The sequence below is a fragment of the Megalobrama amblycephala genome, linkage group LG17 (assembly GCF_018812025.1).
Source record: "Megalobrama amblycephala isolate DHTTF-2021 linkage group LG17, ASM1881202v1, whole genome shotgun sequence".
In the NCBI taxonomy this organism is placed as follows: domain Eukaryota; kingdom Metazoa; phylum Chordata; class Actinopteri; order Cypriniformes; family Xenocyprididae; genus Megalobrama; species Megalobrama amblycephala.
In genome coordinates, this window is record NC_063060.1 from 30,388,637 (window position 1) to 30,412,617 (window position 23,981).

Below are 23,981 nucleotides of genomic sequence, written 5' to 3' on the forward strand. Positions count from 1 at the left end.
TAGTTTTTAGGGGTGGGGTTGGGTGAAAGAGATCATTTTCATTGCATGATTTATAAACACCCTCCAATTTGAAAACACCCACAAATTCAGAAACGCCCACTTTTGTTCCGCAGAGACCTCATACTCTAGCAAATCACAAATCACTTGAACCATTTAAATTTCGAAACACTTATGATGAACACATTACTGAAATCACGCAGTTTGATACACGCTCCCAACCACTGATTCGAAACAAAAGATTTGTGAAGCTTAATGAAGCAGTGTTTTGAAATCGCCCATCACTAGATATTGTTGAATAAAGTCATTATTTAGTTTTTTGGCGCACAAAAAAATTCTGGTCGCTTCATAACATTAAGGTTGAACCACTGTAGTCACATGAACCGTTTTAAATATGTTTTTAGTAGCTTTCTGGACATCTGAAAGTGTAAATTAAAGGTGCTAAAGAGGATCTTTTCGTCGACTGAGAAACCAAAGACTGTTACTGAGTTTTTGAAATGAGCACATGCGTAAGAATTTCGAGGGAACGCCTCCCAAAACTCGTGCACGAGTGTTTACCACCGGCATTCGCTATGTCGTGTGAGTGGATTCATTATGTCGGACTCACCGCATGTAACTCATAATCTGCAGTTGTTACTCCTGTCTCCTGACAAAAACATTGCATGCGGCGCCTGTGGAGTGTGGAAAGTTACTGGAGCGCGCAGCCGCGCACGTCTCTCACAAGGAACGTCACGGCAGTGATTGACAAGCCAGAGGGCCAATCCGCGCACGTCTCTCATAAGGAACGTCACGGCAGTGATTGACAAGCCAGAGGGCCAATCATTTACGCGATGATCGCGTAAACGATTGGCTGATGTGTTTAAGGCCCTACCTCGTGCACAGATGATGTATATTAACATTATTCCTTTCAGTGCACCTAATAAAGTCTTTTATCAGTTAGTAAAGACAGTTTCAAATAATATTGCAAAAATGTATAAAGCAAAACTTCCTCTTTAGCACCTTTACTAAGCACTCACTAAGCCATCGGATTTTATCAAAAATATAAACAATTTGTGTTCTGAAGATGAACGAAGGTCTTACAGGTGTGGAACAACATGAGGGTGAGTAATTGACAGAAATGTCATTTTTGGGTGAACAAACCCTTTAACCATAGTAAATCTGTGAGATTAAACGTGACTACAGAGGGTCTGATGCTCTTTGGATCATTTTAAATCATGCAGGAGAACATGGTCAGGTTTGACAAACGTGTGGAGCTCGTGAGTGCTGCTGCCATTAAATCAGACATTTTGAAATTCATGTTAATTTTTTTTAATTCAACTTTCCCTCAACTCATTATACTGATATTATTTTTAACAAAAATGTTAAATTAAATGCAAAATAAATTTAACTAGCAATCTCAAAGTTTTGAACCTCACTGTATTTATTGAAGTACCAACATTGGTAACAGTTTAATATAGGTAACATGTATTTACTATTAACTACAACTTTTCCCTCAATGAACGCCTAATTTACTTCTTATTAATAGTAAGTTAGTGAAGATTAGGTGTTGGGTAGGATTAAGAATGTAGAATAAGGCATTAATATGTGCTTAATTACTAATAAACAGCCAATATTCTAGTAATAAGCAACTAGTTAAAAGACAAAAAAAAAATTCTAACCTAATGGAAGACATTAGGAAGTTAAACTAATCATTTTTTGTTTATAATCATTATACTCAAATAAGCACAGGCAATTACTTGCTTGCTGATACAATTAAACCCTAAAATTACACTAAAATCTTTCAACCTCTTAAGATATGCTAAAAGACACCATTCAAGAAGTGACATTTACTTTAAAGAAATGGAAAGATCTGAGGATACTGGACTTTTAGTACACTGCAATATAAAAGAAGACACTGTGTTGTTTTTTAAAAAGGTGCTTTAATATAACATGTCAGAGTCCGGAAGAAAACTTGCGACAACCATGAATTCAACTTGAAATATACTCCAAACATCAGCACTGTACAGCCTCTCCGAACTGATTTCAAGCCCAGAGTAAATCGTGTCTGTATGGCTTACTGAAAAATATCAAAGAAAATAAGGCATAATTTAATTGGACGTGCCGCTTTAAAACATTGGCGTGACATCACGAAAACAATGTGTGTTAAAAACAGCACCCTACAGTTTAGAAGTGAAAAACACAGAACAAAAGTAAATAAAAATCGTGAGCTAAACCAATAGTGTTTCAACGCTGTCACCTGGAGTTAATTGTATTTTTTTAAAAAAAGAAAAAAAAGTGACATTTGCAAATGTGAGAAGTATTGTGTTTAACGATTAGATATAAAAAGCAAGCCAAATATCTAGACAGCAAGAAGATCTTCAACAACCAGCAGATTTGAAAGAGTCGACGATAGGAGAGGCTGTACAGAACGTCAACAAGCAGAAAACAGCAGGTGTGGATAACATAAGCATACAGTTCAAATACTGACAGAAGACCATAAAAGTGAGAATGAATTGCTCTCCCTCGCCTGCTGCGGAACAGGATGAAGAGAGATGGAGAGAGGTAGACGAAGAAAGACTGAGGGAATTAAAAAAAAAAAAAAAAAAAACAGGACTGAACTGTGACGTGGCGGACTCTGGGCAGAGAGAGAGAAAGAGAGGTTATTGCCTGTTCAGCAGTGGATCGGGACATGCCGCCACTGCTCCTCTCATCTTAGGCACTGCGGTGATGCAGAGTCTGCACAGCTTGCGCCGAGCACTTTCAAAACTCAGAACCAGAATCTCATCAGGAGAAAAGGCCTCCGTTTACTTCTACAGGAGGGCTGCACCGCAACAGGACAAGAGCAAACCCTTTAAGGCCCGACTGCGATTAAAAACGTCCGTTTCGCCTATGAACGATGCTCTGGCACAAGCTGCACAGCGCTCTAGTCCCTGGGCTGGTACTGGTCGCACCTACAGGGAGGTCTTTTGTAGTGTAGTGTACAGTGGTAGCAGCAGCAGGGTAAGGTTTAAAACAAGTCGAAACTAATTAAAAAATAAAAAGATGATGAACCTGTACCAATTCTCGACGACTCAAACGATGAACGACAAAAGAATTAAAAACGATAAAAGGGATACATTTGCAATTGTGCATCCTGGCTTCCATAAAGGACACTTCCCCTTACTAATACAGCCGGGGGAACAACTGCAGTGTCTACGCTACTTCACCAAAGGCATTCAGATCAACGTAACGTTTCAAGAAAGACTAGCGACTAAAACAATTTTTGAAATGTCCAAACATTTGTCTCCAGCACCAATATTAGCGGCTGGCCTGTTTGCTGAAAACGAAACGTTTTTAAAATTATGAGCGATTGGCACGATACAATCTTCGGTTTAAGATCGTTTCTCCTAGGTTAGTTGGCAAAAGAGGCTGCGGTATACTGGAAGAGTAACCTAACAAGTGCAAATGCATTCCTTTGCTCTTAGAAAACAAACTAAACATATACAAGTCTAGATAATAGTATCAGTCTATATAATGGCACAAGCTAAAGCAAAACTGAAAATAAAAGGAGCACAAGAAGAACAAAGATGGAGACGTGTACCCAGCTTTACATAATTAAAAATCTCTGGCCTCTTTAACAGTGCTTTTATAAAAAGAGACTGACCTGCCTCCGTTTTAAAGCATATATTTCTTGTAAAGATTAGGTTCTCTGGAAATATGTCGTGTACAAAATGTTAATTTCCCCCGTAAAAATGACATTCAAAAAAGGCACTTTGTTGGGTCGGAGAGGAAACCCCACAGTCCTTTAACCCTACGGATTTCTACCTGCATAGCAACACCTCAAAGAATGGTTATGACTTGAATATTTTCATTTCATAAAAAGGAAAGAAAAGGTTGATTTTTTTTGGTTTATCATAAGCACTTTTCAAAAGAGAAATATTTGAGTGTCCACTAAATGTTAAAAGTCTGTTCATGTCACTGTGTGCATGTCATGGTGGTATCGGTGAGGTGAGGACTGCAGGCTGGAGCAGAGAGGAGCTGGGAGCTGAGCGGAGCGGCTCCTCTGCTCTCCACCGGGGGACTTCACTGGCCCCTCGTCAGGCGCTGCGGCTCAGGCTGCTACCTGCCCCTCAGGTTCTGCAGCACCCCGTACACGTCCTCCTCTTTGCTCAGTCCCTCAAAGAAAGGCAGCAGGTCCAGGAGCTCCGTGTCAGTCATGTCATCAAACCACGACTGCACGGGAACCTTCACAAGATGCAAACACATACGCATTTAGAACCTGATGTTGTGTTATAACCAGGTGATACAAGCGATAATCCTGCATTATGAAAGGTCACTGGTCTGAAATCTTGCTTCACCTAATTGCATTAAACATCAAATATTGCTGTCCTTTTGGCACAGTATGCAGCATTTTCACTTTCAGTGACCAACAAACAAACAAACAAACAAACAAACAAACAAACAAACAAACAACAACAAAAACTAGGGATGTCCAGATCCGATCACATGATCGGAAATCGGGCCCGATCACGTGGTTTCAGACTCGATCGGAATCGGACGTTACCTCCCGATCAGGACTCGGATATATATGTATTGGGGTGCAACGGTTCTCAGTAAAAAAATCGAACCCTAAGGTTCTCCACTTACGGTTAGGTACGCACTTGCACCGCGGTCCATCTCGAATGACGACGCATCTATTGGTTAATATGGTTTGTTTAAAATAGCAACGTGGAAAACAGACAGAGTTCAAATAATGTATGTTTCAGTCGATGGATGCGCAACAACGATAATCAAAAAGTGTGGACAAAACAGTCACTTTTTGTAAACTGTTAACTGCGAGTGCCGTATGCTCTAATGTCCAGTCATTTACGCCGTCATCACCCGGGTGTTGATACAGGTGAGACCTGAACAGCACACGTTGCTGTCTGTGTTTAAACTAACTCATTTAAGCCTTGCTGATTTAAACCTTCAAGAACAAGACGCGAAAGAGAACTCGCACGCGCTGTGAGAAGATTTGTGTGCACTCATCCGAAGCGCGCACACGCTTATTTCAGTCAGCGCGCAAATACTGAGTTCTCTTTCAAGTCTTGCGCTTCAGCGGACAAATTCATACAAAAATTATGTCAACATGCCCGTCTTAGCGAGTATCCTAGCAAACATAGTCGGTTATGTCTTAAGTGAACGTATAACAGTCGAGAAAGACAGCGCATGTGTAACAGTATATGTACTGGATCGTGCATGTCTTATAGGGGAAAAAAACTATTCCTGCTGCCTGTTTTTAATGTTAAATCAAACAACAAATAACAAAGAAATCACTCACTGCTCTTGACTGAATAGTTTTTGTAACTTCAATAATGATTAATCTTTATTTATTTTATACAGTAAAGATAATATGCAGTGATATTTTATATTTGATTACTTTATCCATTTTCTGTACGTGAAAACGATTGTTAGATTCCTGAAAAACCTGAAAAGCACTGTTCCTGGATCTGTTTTTTTCGCTCTTCTTTATTCTTTTTCATGTATTATAGAAGTATCGGATCGGGACTCGGTATCGGTAGATACTCAAAATCAAATGACTCAGACTCGGACTCGAGGGCAAAAAAACGTGATCGGGACATCCCTAACAAAAACACAATAATAATGTTGCCAGAATCTTGTAGCACCAGTTTAGGACAGTGTAAATTGAGGTAGGTACTACAAGAAGTACAAAAGAACAGTGACGGAAATCATAAGGAATTTATCTTGTTTCAGAATCTTCTTAATGATTCTGGTGCCATAATTCTTTTGGCACTTTTTCAGGACGAAATATTGGTTTGAAAAAAGAAATGCAATAGCCAAATTATGAGATAAAAAATGTTATACATTTAAATTAAATTACATAATTTTAAATTATTTTCGCAAGTTGCATTTACACCATTTTTTTTTAAATGTGGCATAAATAATTAAATAAAATAAATAAAATAATTGGCCTTATCTATACATGATATCCTACATTATATTCTCCTTTTAAAATGGCACTTCATAAATTTATTTTCTAAAATAATAATGATTCTCATAATGTGTATCTTTAAAAGGTACACTTTAGCCTCGTTTCCACCGAAATTACCCTGAACAATTTTTCCCAGGAACTTTTTTTCCACCATACCTGTTGCTATCTGAGTTTCCATCGCAGTCTAAAGTACCATGAAGATTAGATGGTGACGTAGGACTGGGCATGACTTTCTAGTTCCCGCTGGATTTTGTCCTCTGCATATAAGCTTAATAAAGCCTGAACCTAATTGTTGGTCCATTGGTCGTAATTTTTTTAAACTCCAAATGTTGATTTAAATAGCAAACAACTCTTACTGCATGCACCGCAACAGACTTTTAAAAATGGTGGCTGAAATAAAATCCTGCGTGCACGTGGAGTCAACCAATAAAAATGCTGCGTGAAGTCAACCAATCAGCTTGTTCAGCGCCCAAGTCCCACCCCCGAAAGTTCCTGAACTTTGAAAAAGTACTACCTAGTGAGCAGGGACTTTCTGATGGGGAAATTTTGACCCAGAACTTCATTTAGACCCTGGTTCCTGTGGTCGAAACCCACTGAGTACCACTCCAAAGTCCCTGGGAAAATTTCCTGCGGTGGATACAGGGCTTTTGTAACTTCTGGCCCCCTAGTGGTTACAAAATAAAACTTGGTTGTGCTTCGGGTGTGCTCCTTTGCGTAGACTAATGTGGTTTGAGATACCGGACAAATAAAAATTCTTCTTTTCTTTTTTTTAAAACAACTGGTGATTCGCCAGAGGTTTCCTATTTTGAATGATCCAATTTCTCTTATTTTCAGCTTCACAGTACCCATAGCTGGAGATACTTTTCTCTGTGTATTGATATGATGAGAGAAGCACAGGTGAATGACATGCGTATGCAATTTTTTAAGAAATCCGTCCCGACAGCTCTGATTAACTTATGATTTATATTTGGGTAAAGACATTGTTTGGAAGATTATTTAACCCTCCCATTAATAAGATTTTGTTTTTTTAAAGGTGCCCAAGAACGTTCTTTCACAAGATGTAATATAAGTCTAAGGTGTCTCCTGAATGTGTCTGTGAAGTTTCAGCTCAAAATACCCCATCGATTTTTTTAAATTAATTTGTTTAACTGCCTATTTTGGGGCATAATTAACAATGCACTGATTTACACTCGGCGCCGCCCCCTTAAATCGCGTGCTCCCTGCCACACCAGCTGTCGACTATATTACAGCACATTTACAAAGTTCACACAGCTAATATAACCCTCAAATGGATCTTTACAAGATGTTCGTCATGCATGCTGCATGCATGCTTCGAATTATGTGAGTAAAGTATTTATTTGGATGTTAAAGTTTTATTCTGAGTGAATTTGAGGCTGTCCTCCGTGGCTAACGGCTAATGCTACACTGTTGGAGAGATTTATAAAGAATGAAGTTGTGTTTATGCATTATACAGACTGCAAGTGTTTAAAAAAATGAAAATAGCGACGGCTCTTGTCTCCGTGAATACAGTAAGAAACGATGGTAACTTTAACTTCATTTAACAGTACATTAGCAACATGCTAACAAAACTTTTAGAAAGACAATTTACAAATATCAGTAAAAATATCATGCTATCATGGATTATGTCAGTTATTATTGCTCCATCTGCCATTTTTCACTGTTGTTCTTGCTTACCTAGTCTGATAATTCGGCTGTGTGCAGCTCCAGACGTTAACTGGCTGCCATGTACTCTTTTCCATGTACTGAACTGTTGTTATTTAACTATGCCAAGGTAAATTCAATTTTTGAATCAAGGGCACCTTTAAATCCCCAAAAAGTTACAGTGTATCTTAACTGCACAATGTCATATAAACAACCAGTTCAACTATATGAACCAAGTCTCACAAGCCTAAAGAACAGCATAACAGTAAGTTGTAAGCTGTATGTGAAAAGAATCATTTGGGAGTCAGACTACTTTGGATGCGCGGTAGAATTGTAATTCACTTAAGTTAAAGACAAATGTTCAGGAATCAAACGGAATGCCTTTGTGTGTGTTTTTTTGTGTGTGTGTTTTTAAAGAAACTCGGCCCTCAACCCTACTAAAGATGTTCAAGAGTAACCGAACTACAGTTTGGTTAATGGTTAAGTGTTTCGTCAGCAATCGAAACTCACAGCATTTTCAGGATGGAAAATGTAGGATGCAGGGGAGTTGTCCACAATGATGACGTTCCTGAGCTCTCTCCCGAGCCGACTAAGGTCTTTGACATAGTTCCCTCTGTGGAAAACGCAGGATTCACGGAAGAGTCGTGCCCGAAACACACCCCACTGGTCCAGCAGGTCTGCCACCGGGTCGGCATACTGAAGCACACACAGACAGAACAGACACTTAGACAAGTCAAAAGGGTTTTTTTTTTTTTTTTTTAATAAACTGTAGAGTCACTGTGGAATCATCCAGCTGCTCCCTGCAACAAATATAAATGTAAAACAGAGAAAATGCCAGCTGCTAGGGCAACGCAACACTAAAAATGTCTACAAAGAGGACTGCAAGGAAACCTACAAAACCATAGTCAGATACGTGCCTCTCAGTAAGAAAGCTTGCTATTAAAGCGAATGAGCCATTATGTCCTCGATATAACAGACACGAAAGCAACCAAGACACATGATCTAAACTACAGTGGGCCGCATACATTCTCAACGGCTAATGTGTCACTAACAGGAATGAGAAGAACAAAACACATCAGAGACATTAGCTACAGATATGGTGACAAATGAAACTTCACAGCATATCGTAAAAGCGGCCAAACTCAAACAATGTGCGCTTTCAAAGGTGAAGGCAGCAGCGACTGCAACTACTGGTACATGGCGCGCATTCTGGAAGAGTTGCCATAGAGACACTTACCCATGCATTAGCGGCTAAAACAAACGCAGGCCACACAGAGACAGAGAGGGGGGTCAGATATTAGCAGAGCAGGTATGATTCAACACCTACCCAACAGACCTTAAATCACTCAGCAGGACTCTGGCAGGTATATCACACTACTTTCTCCCTTAAATAACATTCAGACTGTTTCAGTCATTGAGTGTTTGTGAGATGCTGACTGACTGCTGAGTCTTTTGACATTTTTGTTAACATTAAACGAGGCAGTGTCATAGTGTGGTGGACAAACCTTGGCTAGACTGGCTGTGAAAAGCACACATTCAAACAGCTCGCCCATTTTTTGCAGGAACTCGTCAACGTGCGGCCTTTTGAGCACATACACCTAGGAAGGGGAGATATTGTGAGCCATTTAAGTCAATTTGAATGATAAGTGCTCATAATAGAGTTCAACAGTCAGATTCCGGAAGTAAAAACTCCATTCATTTTTGTCCATATTAGGGCAACTGATTTTTAATGATAACTTAGAAACCTTTTTTAGACAGCCCTACTGTGCGCTACAAGGATGTTAATCGATGGTGTATGCTTCTGTTAAAGCCGTCGGAAAGCATTATTTCAACTTTTTAAAATTACCATTTAATAGTGGAATTCCTGGTGAAAACTACATTACCCATGATGCTGTACAGTAAATTCCACCAATCAGAGTCCAAATAAGCAAACCACCGACACCAACAGAGCTAATTTGCTCCACCTACTCCCATGAAGCACTGTGAATGACCTAATTGAGTAAATCTCCCTATGGTCTCAAAATACTTTAATATTTGTATGTATATGCACATTTTGCAATAAACATAAAATATATTGTTTCTATAGACATTATCAACATTTTTAAATGAGTAGTTTTATATTTCTACATAGTTTTAATTTGATTATGTTGTTTGCAATGATTCAGGGGATTGTAGTTCTTTTATGGAGTGAATTTTGTGCCATAATTAAATCCAGCATTTTGCAAACAAACTCAATCTACTACATTTTTTTTTTAATTCATGTCCCGTTACACTTAATGTTGTCACATATTCCTGGTAAAATAAACAATACATAAAAAAGGCAAAATACAATTACATTTTGTATTTTTACACTGTGCAATATTCTGTTTATTAAAACCAATAAATCTCATCAAGTTAGTGTTTTTACGTATTTCTACTTTTTTCCAAAATAATAACAAAAGGCAGTAACAATACAAACAATATATTTTATTTGTTAACTGATGTTCAGCCATTCTTTTTAACTTTACCAGCGGGTGTCGCTGTTGGACAGAGTTACTATATAAAAACTAAAGACTTTTACAATTTTTTATTTATCATCTTGCGTTGTTTTATTATTGTAATATCTCATACAGTTTTTTTTCCCCGCCTAAAAGAGACAAACATCAGAAATTCATTCATCTTAAGTTATGATCCTTGTGGCTTTGAGGTTATGTAAATTTTGGCAGGTTATTTTACATTAATTTAATGCACGTAAATTAATAAAGTGATGAATGGAAATTTGGCAGTGCAATGAAGTATAGAATTTTTTTGTAATATAATGAAAATGGGTAAATGTGAGATCACATTAAATAAATAAATAAATAAATAAATAATGTTTATGTTTGCACGTGCGTGTGTGCGTATATGTCCATCGGCCGCTGGGAACTCCTTTTGTGTGTGTATGTTCTTTTATGGGAAAATGCTTATGCAATTTAGCTTACTGGGTTCATATTCTGGTCGCATCTGCTTGCTAGTATATAATATGCATCATCAAATCTTTTATTTAAAAAAAAAAACAAAAAAAACAACTACTCCACCAGATGCCACTGGAAGTGGCGCTGCGACCTGGCGCTGCTAAGATTTGCACGTTCTCTCTAGCGCTACACTGATCCCCTAGCATAGCGCCATCTGCTGTTTTGGAAGAGGAAGTTGCTCAACTGCATTTGTGAGAAAATCTGTCTGGACAAATTTGTGAGAAAATTGAGCCGAGAGATCTCATAAAATGTCTCACAATCATAACAGACAGGTATGCATTTATATTCTATAGTTTTAGTATTTGTTCACAGGTTATATGCAATTTGTAGGATGGTTTGTATTTATTTTTGAAATATTTATTTTTATTTGTAAAAACAATACAAAACATTTGTTACTCCTCTGCGTTCTCACTCAAACTGGCCTTTGTATTTGCACATTGCTTTCTGTTTGTTTGCGAGTCGAGTTTTCCCTTTGCAAAGCAGACTGGATTTGTTTGTTTAATTATGGCACAAAATTCACTCCATATTCTTTGCCTCAATAAAGCCGTCAAGTACACAGTCTTGTACCTTTTTCTTTTTGTCCAATTTTCACATACTTTTCTGCTTCAAATCAAAGTTTGTTCACCTCGTAGCTGGTTGGCTTGGTTCATGGCTTATAACACTTTAATAAAGTTTTCTTTTAAATCCATATGGGAGAAATGAATGGAAAAACTACTTCCGTAACCAACATAGCTAAAAAAGTGGATGGGCACTGTTGCACTCTATACATGTATTATAATGCATATTAATAATAATAAGAATAATTAAATCTTTATAAAACAATATAACACAATATATTATGTAATACAATATTGTCATAAACAAAGCCATTTAAGTCCATTTAAATGATAATAAATGTTCATAATACATATAATAAAAATATTATATAAAATATAATACAATATTATGATGCAGAGCCATTTAAGACAGTTCAAATAATAAACATTTTCATGATACATATAATAACTTATGAAATAACATAATATAATAATATCTAATATGATGTGCAGTCATTTAATTAATTTTAAAAAATAAGACATTATCTTTATAATATATAAAACCTATAATAATAATAAAATATAATAATAGTAATATAATATAATATAATATAATATCATAAATTAAAAGTCATTTTCTTGTTCTTCAATCTGAATGCCAAAACACAGAGGAACACAAATAAAGCACAGATGATTTGTATCAGCTCCATGAAGATAAACAGCTGCCACCTAGTGCAAGTAATCATGAATAGGCCTCCCAGGACAGACAGCCTATCCTGGATTACTTGAACAAGGGAACAGCCACTCAGCCATTTTCACCACTTCATCTAATGAAGCTGACACTGACATAAAAACTATAAATTGGATCATAACTGCTATGGAACACACTAGAGTGTAATATGAAACCTGTGCATGTTTCCATCAATTCTGTACCTGATGCACTGTGCCATCTATCTCCACTGGGACGATGAAATCAGCATTGCTAATAGGCTATGAGAGAGAAACAAACGCAAAACAGAGGAGTTATGACACAGCATCAGATGGGAAACAAATGTAGAGAAAGTGACCCAACTAAGCCCACAAAAAATTAAGTTTCACACATTTTCTGAAATACCCGAACAGCCTTCCAGGCAGTATGCATGAATCTTATTAAATACTCATGTTTTGGTTTGTCATGCACTGGCTCAATACGCTTCTAATATGTTTTTATTTGATGTGGCTATTAACAGTTATATTCATTTTTATTTCATTCATTGTTTTAACGCAACTTTGTGAGCATCCATCTTTCAAAATAGAAGAACATTGCTTTTAGATTCCAATAATAAATCATATCAGGCTACATTTGATATATTAATCGGTTAATTTTAAAATTCTCATCAATACACAGTGTTTTATCACTGGATTCTATTAAAGCATTTTTCATGTGCCTATTACACAACAATATCTTGAAAAACTCCAAAGATGATCTTAAAATATAAAAAGTAAAATAACCAAATGTGAATTTTCAGTTGCACTTTATTTTACAGTACATGCACTTATGTGTACTTACCTAAGAAAGTACTAGACAATATAAGGTAACTACATGGGTTAAGGTTAGGTTTAGGGGTAGGTTCAGGGAGGGTACCTAGTTATTACCCAGTTATTGTAATAATCTCATGTACATATAGTATGTACATCGGGAAAATAACTGTAAACAAACTGTATTCTTTTTGTCTTTTTTATAATAAATCATCAAATAGCTTATTACTCACTTCAACTTTCTCAAAACATTACACAGCAATAAACTAACAGCTAATAAACAAATTGACAGCAATCAGAGGTTATTGATGTGTGATAAGCTCCATTTACTTAGAATTTGCATAATCGCAATGAAAGAGCAGTAACAACAAACAGCAGAGGGCGTCCGTGTTCTTTCAATACAAACCTTCCAAATATTACTAATCAGGTGTGAGGGAGGTTTCAGTATGGCGCACCTCACATATTTGTCCTTACTAGCATGAATGAAATCAGTGGATCACAGACAAATTAACCTTGTACATGTAACATGAAAGGTTTTGGAATGGAAAAATGGACATATGAAATAACATAAAAGGTTCTGAATTGGAAAAAGTTTGTGTGTTTTTGAGTATCGTATTTGATACATCAGGCTTTTACTTTTACAGGAGAACAATGAAGCTCATATGAAGTTTTTTTGTTGTTGTTTTCAGAAGTTCAAACTGTGCCAAAATATGCAATTTGTTGCAGCTGCTATTTATATTGCCAAAAGGATGAAATTCTGATAGCTTCTAGTATAAATCAATGAGATCTTTACAGCAGTATATCAGACTTTTAACATGTAATATGTTTTAGTAAGATGATATTTAAATGCTTAGTTTTATGATCAAAGCTCTGTAGTTTTCATGTTGGCAATACAATGATGATTGACGTAGATCAATTTTCCTCAAAAACCTGAAGTATCATATTTGATACTCACATTTTAACATTATTTTTTCTAGAAAAAATGTCGGTTGCTTAAGTACAATATGTGTAAAGATGGCACATCAACAAGATGCACCATAGGGGATCCCTAAAGGGGATTTACAATAAAACTAAAAGGCTTTTTACTTGCTAAAAAAATAGTATGAACTTCTCAGTCAGAGGACAGAAAGCATGTAGTAGATTGTGATAGAACAGGTTTTTCAGCATGTTTTGATCATGTTGATAATTCAGAGGCCTTCGAATTTTGCATATCAAATACGATAAAATAGGATTAAACTCTTAAGTTATAATCAAACTATAACCACGCTAAACTTCTGAGCTTTACACACAGACCAAGATGATAAAAAGCTCACTACTGAGTTTCACAATCAGCGTTGTTCTTCTACTCTCCTACTAGCAGCAGAGACAAATGAGCCCTGACTGGGCCGTCACTAAGCATCACAGGAAGCTCTGCCCGCATGCATATATATCTCTGACGCAATTAGGTCACTGAGGGTCACAGTCACTGAGCAAAATACAGAGAGAAGTCAGTTTCATTGTGACCCATTCCTGGTTGTTTTTCTCTTGGAAATACCTGAATATGATCTGGATTACTTTCTACATGCAACAATTAATGAATTACCTTAAACGAGCTGTGCACCAGAGTCTCATCCAAGTCTATTACCACACACTTCTTCCCATAGTCATTTATGTTAACCTCAGGCAGGAGGTACTTCTCTGGAGGCTGTGGAAATGCAAAACAGAAAGAGTTAACATGATTAACATGGAATGGGTTGAGTGTAATGTGTGAGAAATTAGGCACGGGAGGTTAAGCCACGACGTGTTAGACTGTTATTAAGCAATATGAGCAGAAAGATGGGGGGAAAAGTACTGTCCCCAACCATCTACACATTTCCTCTGGAAATTGTAAGGGAAAGCTTCAGGCATTTTAGGAAGTGTGTTTCCTGAGCTGCACAGATGACGCTCATGCAGTAACATCCCAGCTCTTTTCGAGCGGAAGTGGAAAGGATTATGGCCTTGCGTAGGGATTAAAAGGTTTTTCACACATTAATCAGAGATGCAGGTTGGGTAAGGTTAGAGAGTGTGAGAGTGACTTCAGCACTGGCTGCCTGTATGAAATCCCATCACTTTATTTATAAGCTGTGGGTGAATGGGTCCATCTCTTGATCCAGTTCTCTAATCCTAGCTGCACAGTCTCAATTCATGCAGAGGCAATCTTGTTATAGAGGGAGGCAGTATGCTGTCGAGTCTATCTAATCTAAATCCCTGTCTGTTTAATGGGATGAATCAAGCTTAGGAGGAACCGCTGGAGTGCAGTCATGATCTCAGTCTGAACTGCTGAATAAACACAGAAAAACACTTACAGTTCTGCTGGACGTGAGTTCCTGTTCAGTACGCAAACAACAGCGCAGCAAATCAAGCAGCAGAAACTTCATTGGGGGACTGTGTGATCGCTGCTTCTAAAATCTTATGGCAAAATTATAAGATCCGACCTTCCCATCTGGACTTCAACAGCCTAGCATTGAGATTACAGGGATAGTTCACCCAAAAATGAAAATTATTCCATGATTTACTCACCCTCAAGCCATCCTAGGTATATATGACTATCTTCTTTCAGACGAACACAATCTATATATTTAAAAATATCCTTAGTTTAAAAACAGCCATACGCATTCAATGTACGTCCAAAAAGCATTAAAGGGTTAGTTCACCCAAAAATGAATGACGAAAATAATGTCATTTATTACTCACCCTCATGCCGTTCGTTAATCTTCAGAACACTTCATTTTTGTTGAAATCCGATGGCTCCGTGTGCCTCCATAGAGAGCAATGACGTTTCCTCTCTCAAGATCCATAAAGGTACTAAAAACATATTTAAATCGGTTCATGTGAGTCAATATTAATATTGTAAAGCGACGAGAATATTTTTGGCGCGCCAAAAAAACCCCCCAAAATAACGACTTATTTAGTGATGGCCGATTTCAAAACACTGTCTCAGGAAGATTCGGAGCATAAATGAATCAGTGTATCGAATCATGATTCAGATCACGTGTCAAACTGCCAACGGCTGAAATCACGTGACTTTGGTGCTCTGAACAGCAGATTCAACACACTGATTCATCTGTGCTCCGATGCTTCCTGAAGCAGTGTTTTGAAATCGTCCATCACTAAATAAGCCGTTATTTAGTTTTTTTTGGCGCACCAAAAATATTCTCGTAGCTTTATAATATTAATATTGAACCACTGTACTCACATGAACCGATTTAAATATGTTTTTAGTACCTTTATGGATCTTGAGAGAGGAAGTGTCCATTGCTCCCTATGAAGGCCTCACAGCTATTAGATTTCAACTAAAATATCTTAATTTGTGTTCCGAAGATTAATGAAGGTCTTTTGGGTGTGGAACGGCATGAGGGCGAGTAATAAATGACAGAATTTTCATTTTTTTGGGTGAACTAACCCTTTAACTTCCGTGACATAGTACACTACGCCATGACATACAACGCATAGTATGTCATGTCATTTTGGACTACATCGTGGAAGTTATCATTTTTTGGACGTACGGCGAATGCATATGGCTGTCGTGCCGGAAGCTCGTTATTTTACTTTACTTTATAAAGTTTTAAATAATAATAATACTTGTCTTACACAAATGCATCGATTCGCTCAGAAGGCCTTTATTAACCCCCTGGAGTCGTATGGATTCATTTTTTTAATGGATGGGTGCATTTTTTTTTTCTTCAGAATTTGGGGTACCATTCACAACCATTATAAACCTTGGAGGAATAAGGATAAGAGATCATATCTCTGATTGTGTTTGTCTAAGAAGATAGTCATATACACCTAGGATGGCTTAAGAGTGAGTAAAATATGGGATCATTTTCAATTTTGGGTGAACTATCCCTTTAACAGCAGAAGGACATGCTAAACTCCCATCAATTAGATATTGCAGACAATCATCCAACCTATTTATGAACCTTTTGAAGTGTTTTTTTTTTTTTTTTTTTTTTTTTGCTTTTGCCAATGTCTAACATAATACGCAGAAAAAACCATAGCCATTAAATTACTTGTTAAATTTCGAGAAAAGTCGAGATAAAATGTTGAGAATAAAGTCATTAAATTACGAGAACAAATTCGTTAAATTACGAGAACAAATTCGTTAAATTACGAGAATAAATTCGTTAATTTAAGGACTTTATTTTCAACATTTTATCTCGACTTTTTTCTCGAAATTTAACGACATTTCTCATAATTTAACTAATTTGTTCTCGTAATTTAACGACTTTTTTCTCGCAATTTAATTACTTTATTCTCAACATTTTATCTCGACTTTTTTCTCGAAATTTAACGAGTTTTTTCTCGAAATTTAACAACTTTAATCTCGAGATGGTTTTATTTTTTTATTATTGCTTGGCCCTAATCCTCTTACGTACCAAACTCTTTAACGGTAGTGTATATTCATTTTTATGCCTTGCAAAACTTAAATGTTTGTTTTTTTGTGATGTACTCTACACTGTTCTTGTAAATTCTGCGTATCTATCTCTAAGACTGATATCTAGCTGGATGACATAGATTAGGTTTTGTCGAATTCTCAGAAAATACCTCTAGACCTCAAAGCATTAGTAAAAGTATATTAAATGACGAACCAAACAGTAATTTCCAGCTTGTTACAAAGTTTCAATAACTGAGAGAAGGAAACTAAAAGTTAATGAAAAATTTAATTATTTCTAGCAATTATAAAAATGCATTGCTAAAAACAGACCAGTGAAAATTTTGGCATGGGAAGTAAAAAGTAGCCTGACCGACCAGCAGAAGAAAAACATTCTAGTGGTGAAATATTGCTTATCACCTTTCAACAGACTAGAAAATGCTGAAATAAACACTTGCTTTATCAAATCAGAAGTTGTCATACTCCCAATAGTTAAAAGCTGGAGGGGGGGGCATAGCCAACACGTTGCCCATAATTGTGAGGAAAAACATTAGGCTTTCCAGTCGCCGTAGAAGTAGTATAATATACAGTGTATGCAAGCATCCATCAGGCAAAGTGCATCACTGTCCACAGAGCCGCTTCAAAAGACGATTCGAGTGTACAGTGGTGCGACGCTCCATGCGGCATGCGAGAGCACACAGACAGACGGCACGGAGTGAAGTGGAATCATACATACACTGGGGATAGGGATGACCTCAACCTGGTCACACTGGGACATGAGAGATGAAGACAGAGGAAACAAACAGGAGAGGAAATGAGGTGCTGAACCACAAGACAAATGGACAATAATTCAGACACATGTGATACAGAAAGAGAGAGAGAGTCGATGACTTCTATTTAACATGAGCAAAACACACATGATGGCGATACGCAGAAGCAGAGTCTCTGGATCATAAGCATCTGATCTTCTGTGATCACTTCCCTTATAAAGAGGATGTTTGGGCAGTCTCACCTTTGGTGGAGCTCCGTTCTCCTCCACAGGTGGGGGCAGAGGGCTGCTGTTGTTGTTGGGGGTGGCGGGGGGCTCGGCATCGTAACTCCTCAGACAGCAGAAAAACGAGCTGAAGATGCTGCGAGTCCTTTTTTTCTTCAGGCTGCTGTTAGACAGCGAAACTAAAAAAAGAACAGACAGAGACAACATAGGTTTAAAACAAATGACTACAATAATAATTTACTGAGGATGCATGATATTTTTAGTGACCACACTGGTATATTATTATTTCAGGTTGTCCATTATAATAAATTCATGTGATTTACGCTTTTCACGTTGTAAACACTGCGCTTCCGGGTCCTATGTCAGAACGCCGGCTCAGTATTGGCCGGCTCATGCGTCAGCGCCACACGTATGCGTCAGTGCTCAGGTGAAAGCGTCGGAGACTGACACAGATTAGAAGAAATTGTTGAATAAAGTTCTTTTTTTTTTTTTTGCGAACCAAAATTATTCTTGTTGTTTCATAAAAAGGTTGAACCACTGTAGTCACATGGACTATTTTAAAGATGTCTTTACTAACTTTCTTGGCCTTGAAAGTGGTAATTGCGTTGCTGTCTAAGAGGGATCAAAAAGCTCTCAGATTTCATTTAATATCCAAAGACGAACAAACGTCTTACGGTGATCAACGCACGGCAGCGTTTGAAAGCACTCGGAAGTGTTTGAATTTGAAAGCGTTTTGAAAGTGGGAGAGGAGCGTTTGAAAGCAGGTGTCTCTCAGCGGACTGGTCCGTGTGTATCTGTGTAAGCGCTCGGTGAAGAGCTTCATTGATGACTATTTACAACGTTTTTACAGCGTTGATCATTGTAGCCAATCACAGACAAACCCGATGAGCCGTGAAAACAACGGCCAATCAGGGGTGTTTACGAATCCACTCAACAGCGCTCAAAGCGTCACATTTTTAAAATTTCAGTAAAACTAGGTACCGAAGTCGGTACTTTTGACAACTCTACCACAGACCATGAATAACCCCAGATTATTTCCGCATGCAATATTATGGATGTGTTAAATATCACTTAAGTAATATATGTCTGTATTATTTAACACATTGCCTTAATCAAAAATGTTAATTAACTGGAACATTAAGGCCTGGTTTCAGACAGGGCTTAGATTAGGCCTTAGTTCAAACAGGATATTTAAGTAGCTTTTATAAACGTGCCTTACAAAAAAAAAAAAAAAAAACATTACTGGTGTGCATCTTGAGACAAAACAATGGTACTGACATTTTAAGATATGTCAGTGAAAGTTGCTTTCAGTTAAAACAGCTCAAACATGGATTGTAGTCTGAGACAGGCTTAAGCCTTGTCTGTGATAATAACTTGTCATTGTGACAGACGATTCACACTTTTTCCATACGGTTACAGCGGAATACAAAGGGGGAAAAAAAAGAATAATCAGGAGGAAAAGAATGCAGCGTCTGAAAAGAGCTCTTGCCATAGATATTCTTGTCATACAAAGTCACATTAAAATACCAAGCGTAACGTCTGAACATGAAGGAAATTTTAAAGCTCATTCAGTCAAACTGACGGATAAGGAGTATTTATAGCGCAGCCTTATGATTTGAAATGATTTGTTTTAGTATTTTTGAGTGGAACTTCCCCAAAGCGGAAGAGCCACCCAAAATCTAAAACACAGTAAGCTCGTTAGGAAAAAGGTGGATGCATGGCATATAAAGTTCGATAACACTCATTTGGGACACTTGATTTTGGAAATGCATGAACACCCTTTAGGGAAATGGCTTTCACCCAGTCAAGATGTCACATGGGATCTTTAATTAAAAGTCCAGTCTATTACAAATGATTAAAGACACACCAATACACTGCACATAATGAGGGGACGCCAAAGACCCTCGCGGTTCTCCTCTCCTCATTCACACACACACTAATAATAATCTGCCTTCATTCCAGCACCACAGCAGAGGCTCTGAATGTTAACACTGAGGTCACCAGCAAGTAAAGGCCCTTTAAAAATAGTGACAAGCAGAAAAAAAAATGAAACTAGACCCCACTCGCTTACAAACCCCACCCCGTCCCCTTTAGGCTCCTAAACCCTAGTCCCTCCACTCATTGGCTACCGACTCCAGCACCATTTTAAGGGACAGAGGCTATTTTCCCTTGTTCCTGAAGTTTCACTGATGACTTCAGAGAAGCACAGATGAGCGGAAGAGGGGGAATATTTGAGGGAGAGAGGGAAGAAGAGAGGAGGGGCAGCATCAGCAGAGGTGGGGCTAAGAAAACAAACAGCCAATGGGAACCGTGCATTCCTCTCCTGCCCCTTTAACCATCTCAAAGGTTCAGCTGAACATCTCATGCTTTTCACCTCAAAATCCAATAACCTATGCGATACATTACACTAACATTTAGTATGAAATTTAATTATTACATTTTTTAAAACTGGAAAGATCCTGCTGATTTTACAGCAACAGGACTGAGCTTATTAAAAGACTGCACTTTAAATGGAGTTTCAATAGTTTTGACTAAGAAAGCAGCTTTTAATAAAGCATTACCATGTGTTATTTCGCTTTAAAAGAAGGGCTAGGATCATTTTTCCTAAGTGGGAGGACAGCAGCTTGGCTTCACTCAGGAATATTGGAGGAACTGACGTGTCAGGAAGCATGATCAGCATAATGGTTCGAGGTGTAAAAAACGTATATCTTGATATCTAGATCAACTGAGTAGCCTGTCACAGTGAGTGTGTCTTTGCAATGCCACAACACAAAAATCATAAACACGCATCTGTCTGTAATCTAACTTTTATTTAAATGCCTTTACCACATATAAAGAGTAAAAAATATAGACTACAAAGGCATCCAATGAACAATTGGCTGTTATATAAACTACTTCCATATGCACTCCAAACAAGTAAAAGAATAAAATGCAGTAAAGTACAGGACGTTTTGCATAATTGTGGACAGAATGCAGAAAAGATCCCTGTCAGGCAACGGGCCAGAGACATTGATCACTGCGGCAGACTATCAGATGCCATCAGAGCTCAAGCAGCTGCCTTTAAAAAAAAATCCTGTAATTACTACTGACTTTAATTACTTCTGGCTTAATATTAATCTACATGTTGGAAAGACCCATTAATGGCTTTGAAGTGGGAACCCTGGTCTGGATGAGATCAAGGCAGTAGATGCGAGTCACAAAAGGCATTTAAAGTGTTGCCTAATAGGCCATCAAAAGCGCAAAGGACAATTTTAGATTGTTAAACTTTATTCTGTGCTGTTTTGAGAGGGCAGCTGTTGAAGAGCTTCTCCACTCAGCCACCCAGAGGTCAAAGGTAAAGCCCTGGAAGTGCTCCATCCAAATGCCTGCTGTCAGAACCGGACATCCTCAGATGAGCAGCCCTGCAAAACTGTCTTATATAAACTCATCTTTTTACTTTAAATTTTCATGTAACATGTACATATTTTAAGGCAAGACGCAGTTTTCATGCACTGGTCAATTCTGAGATTTTCTGCTTTCATAACAAACATGCAACATGTTCGTTCACAACACATTAAGACTGGGGGAAAGAAAATATCCAAAATAGCAATAAAGTGTTTAATACACTATCTTTTTGCATCTGTAGATTTTAATTGCAATACATATCTTTAAAGACTGTTTCTAAAAATGAGCTTTTCTCCTGTATTGATCCAGAAATCTCCATGTCAGTAGCAGTAGTACACCAACACCTTTGAAGAAGACGGTGCCAACTCTTGCATGGACTTCAGAAGATGCAACATCTGGATCAACATGCACATTCCCAAATTTCTATATATCCTAGTTATTGTTAATATGTAATTCATTTTTCCATGAGCTCATTGCTTCTACCTTCAATTAAATTGCTGACAATTATTGTAAATTAATTGCCTAAATTATTGCATTATTAGTTGAAAATGCATTCTCTAAATTGTAATGTTGACATTCTCTGTAAAGCTGCTTTGAATTGAATTGAATAGTACATAGACCAAACTTTAGTATTATTCCAATAGTTTTTTTTTTTTTTTTTTACTGTGGAATTTGTTTATATATGTTCACCTGATTTATAAAACAGTCCACCCCCCCAAAAAAACAACAAAAAAAAACATGGTGAAATATATATATTTTTTTAACTGTTGACACTTCACAGTATTTTCTGATTTATGGAGTAATAAAAAGAGATGTCCAAAATCCCCTCTGTAAAAACGTTTAACTCACATATGTCGACAAAACAAAGCTTTATCCAGTGTTCCTGTTTCTGTTCTGGAAATTAATATTTAATAATGCATCTGCATATTTAAACAACATTTCAGAAAACATGTGCAAAACCGTTGTCTTAATGTAACGTAATTAATCAGTTGGGTTTGATGATACTGGGTTTAATCAACAAGTGTACCCTGTTAATCGGTTGTGTCTTGCCTAAAAAAAATGAAAATGTGCTTTTTGGCGCATAAAATTATGTTTGCCTCCTGACAGCCTACACAGCATCACAACTGACTCGCCTGTGTTTTGTAAAACAAAATTGTAGGCAACTAAATAACGCACCTACTTAACTATTCCTGTTGCTGACTTGACTGATAGAAAAAGAAATCAAAAGTCCACCGCTTCTTAAATAAAACATGCGCCCTTTAAAGCACTCTACTTACGCAAGTCTGCCCCGTGACAGAAAGAAACATGTTTACGTTGGTCTCCATCCACAACACGGGCGACCAACGCTGACAGAGCCCAAACTTTCGCTCTTTAGCGGTTTACATTGCGCCGTTAGGACGACTCAATTATATAAACAACACACTTGATTGTTCTGCATCAAAAGTAACACGTTGTCATATGAAAGCATATTAAAAGTTATTTAAAAAAAACACTATATCCTCGTTTATGTGAGTCCAAACAGGGATGAAATGCCTGAAATGTTTCTTCTCCGCGGACGCAGCAGCCCGCTCGTTTAAAATGGTGGGTAAAGCTAACAAAACGCGCTACGGCGACCAACTTCAAAGCACAAAAAACACTTCTCACCTTTCTCAGCATTTGACGAGAGTATCTCCTCCTCCTTGGGGTTCGTAACCTGCGTTATTATGGACGTGTTGTCCATGGAAACGAGATGTTAGCTCCTTTTTCCAGCGAGTTCTGGCCGTGTCCGTGTTTCAGGTTGTGCTAACAGCTAGTCGAGTTAATGGCAGATCTCCAGCCAGCCAGCAGACTGCTGTCGCTCAGGCTAGCGTGGGCGAACGGACTGCACCCGACCACTAATCTTTGCGTTTTGTTGCATTAAAATACGCGTCGCGGACACACATTTGATCAATCAGCCCGTGCGGATGCGCATTACAAAAATCAACTGCGCCAGCGCCGAATGGCTAACAAGTAGTTGGAGGTTGGATTGCTAATATAGGATAGCGTTAGCGAACTGACCATGAAACCTCCGAATGCGGGCTGAATAAATGACCCGCGCGATGTCTGAACGCTTGCGTTTAAACTCCTGGAGCTATAGCGGAGAACGCCGACATCTGTGCGCTTAAACGATCGTCATAAACTGTCTCTTCATGTTTTCCCGTGTTTTCTGATCTCTGCTTCCAATATGGAGACGGCGAGTGTTTGATATTCACGAGATAGAGCTGAGGAACAGCAGGAGGAGGTATTTTCTGGGAACCCCCTCCCTCATATTAAAAATAAAAGCACGGTCTGGGAGCGCGCACAGTCCGCCCAATGAAACAACGCTTAGTTTAGGCACTCGACTGTGGAGTTGCGATATTTAACAAACGAAGTCCAAATAAAATACTCAAACATTTGGTCTGGTTTATGGTTTTCTGTTCTGCTTCAGAATGAAAAATACAGTGAGAGAACAATAAGCTCACAATGTTTTGATTTCTTCATACTGTTGTTTAATATGTATTGAGCAGCTTCAATATGTGAATAAACAGTGATCATTTAG

The 23,981-nt window shown here is 37.8% G+C and overlaps 1 protein-coding gene across 2 annotated transcripts; it reads right to left on the reverse strand.

Annotated features, from left to right (window-relative positions):
• Window positions 1–1,896: 1,896 nt before the first annotated feature.
• On the reverse strand, window positions 1,897–23,721 carry ctdsplb (CTD (carboxy-terminal domain, RNA polymerase II, polypeptide A) small phosphatase-like b). 2 transcript variants are annotated; one of them, XM_048162351.1, is made up of 8 exons: window positions 23,069–23,721; window positions 18,059–18,219; window positions 17,783–17,815; window positions 14,239–14,340; window positions 12,072–12,128; window positions 9,115–9,207; window positions 8,120–8,305; window positions 1,897–4,200 (listed from the first exon to the last, which is right to left on the reverse strand). In XM_048162351.1, the coding sequence occupies exons 1-8, from the start codon at window positions 23,142–23,144 to the stop codon at window positions 4,075–4,077; spliced, it is 834 nt and encodes a 277-aa protein (XP_048018308.1). In that variant the 5' UTR covers window positions 23,145–23,721; the 3' UTR covers window positions 1,897–4,074. The 2 variants fall into 2 exon arrangements, with proteins under 2 accessions (XP_048018308.1, XP_048018309.1); XM_048162352.1 differs by lacking the exon at window positions 17,783–17,815 and having other exon boundaries at window positions 23,069–23,720.
• Between the last annotated feature and the right edge of the window lie 260 nt (window positions 23,722–23,981).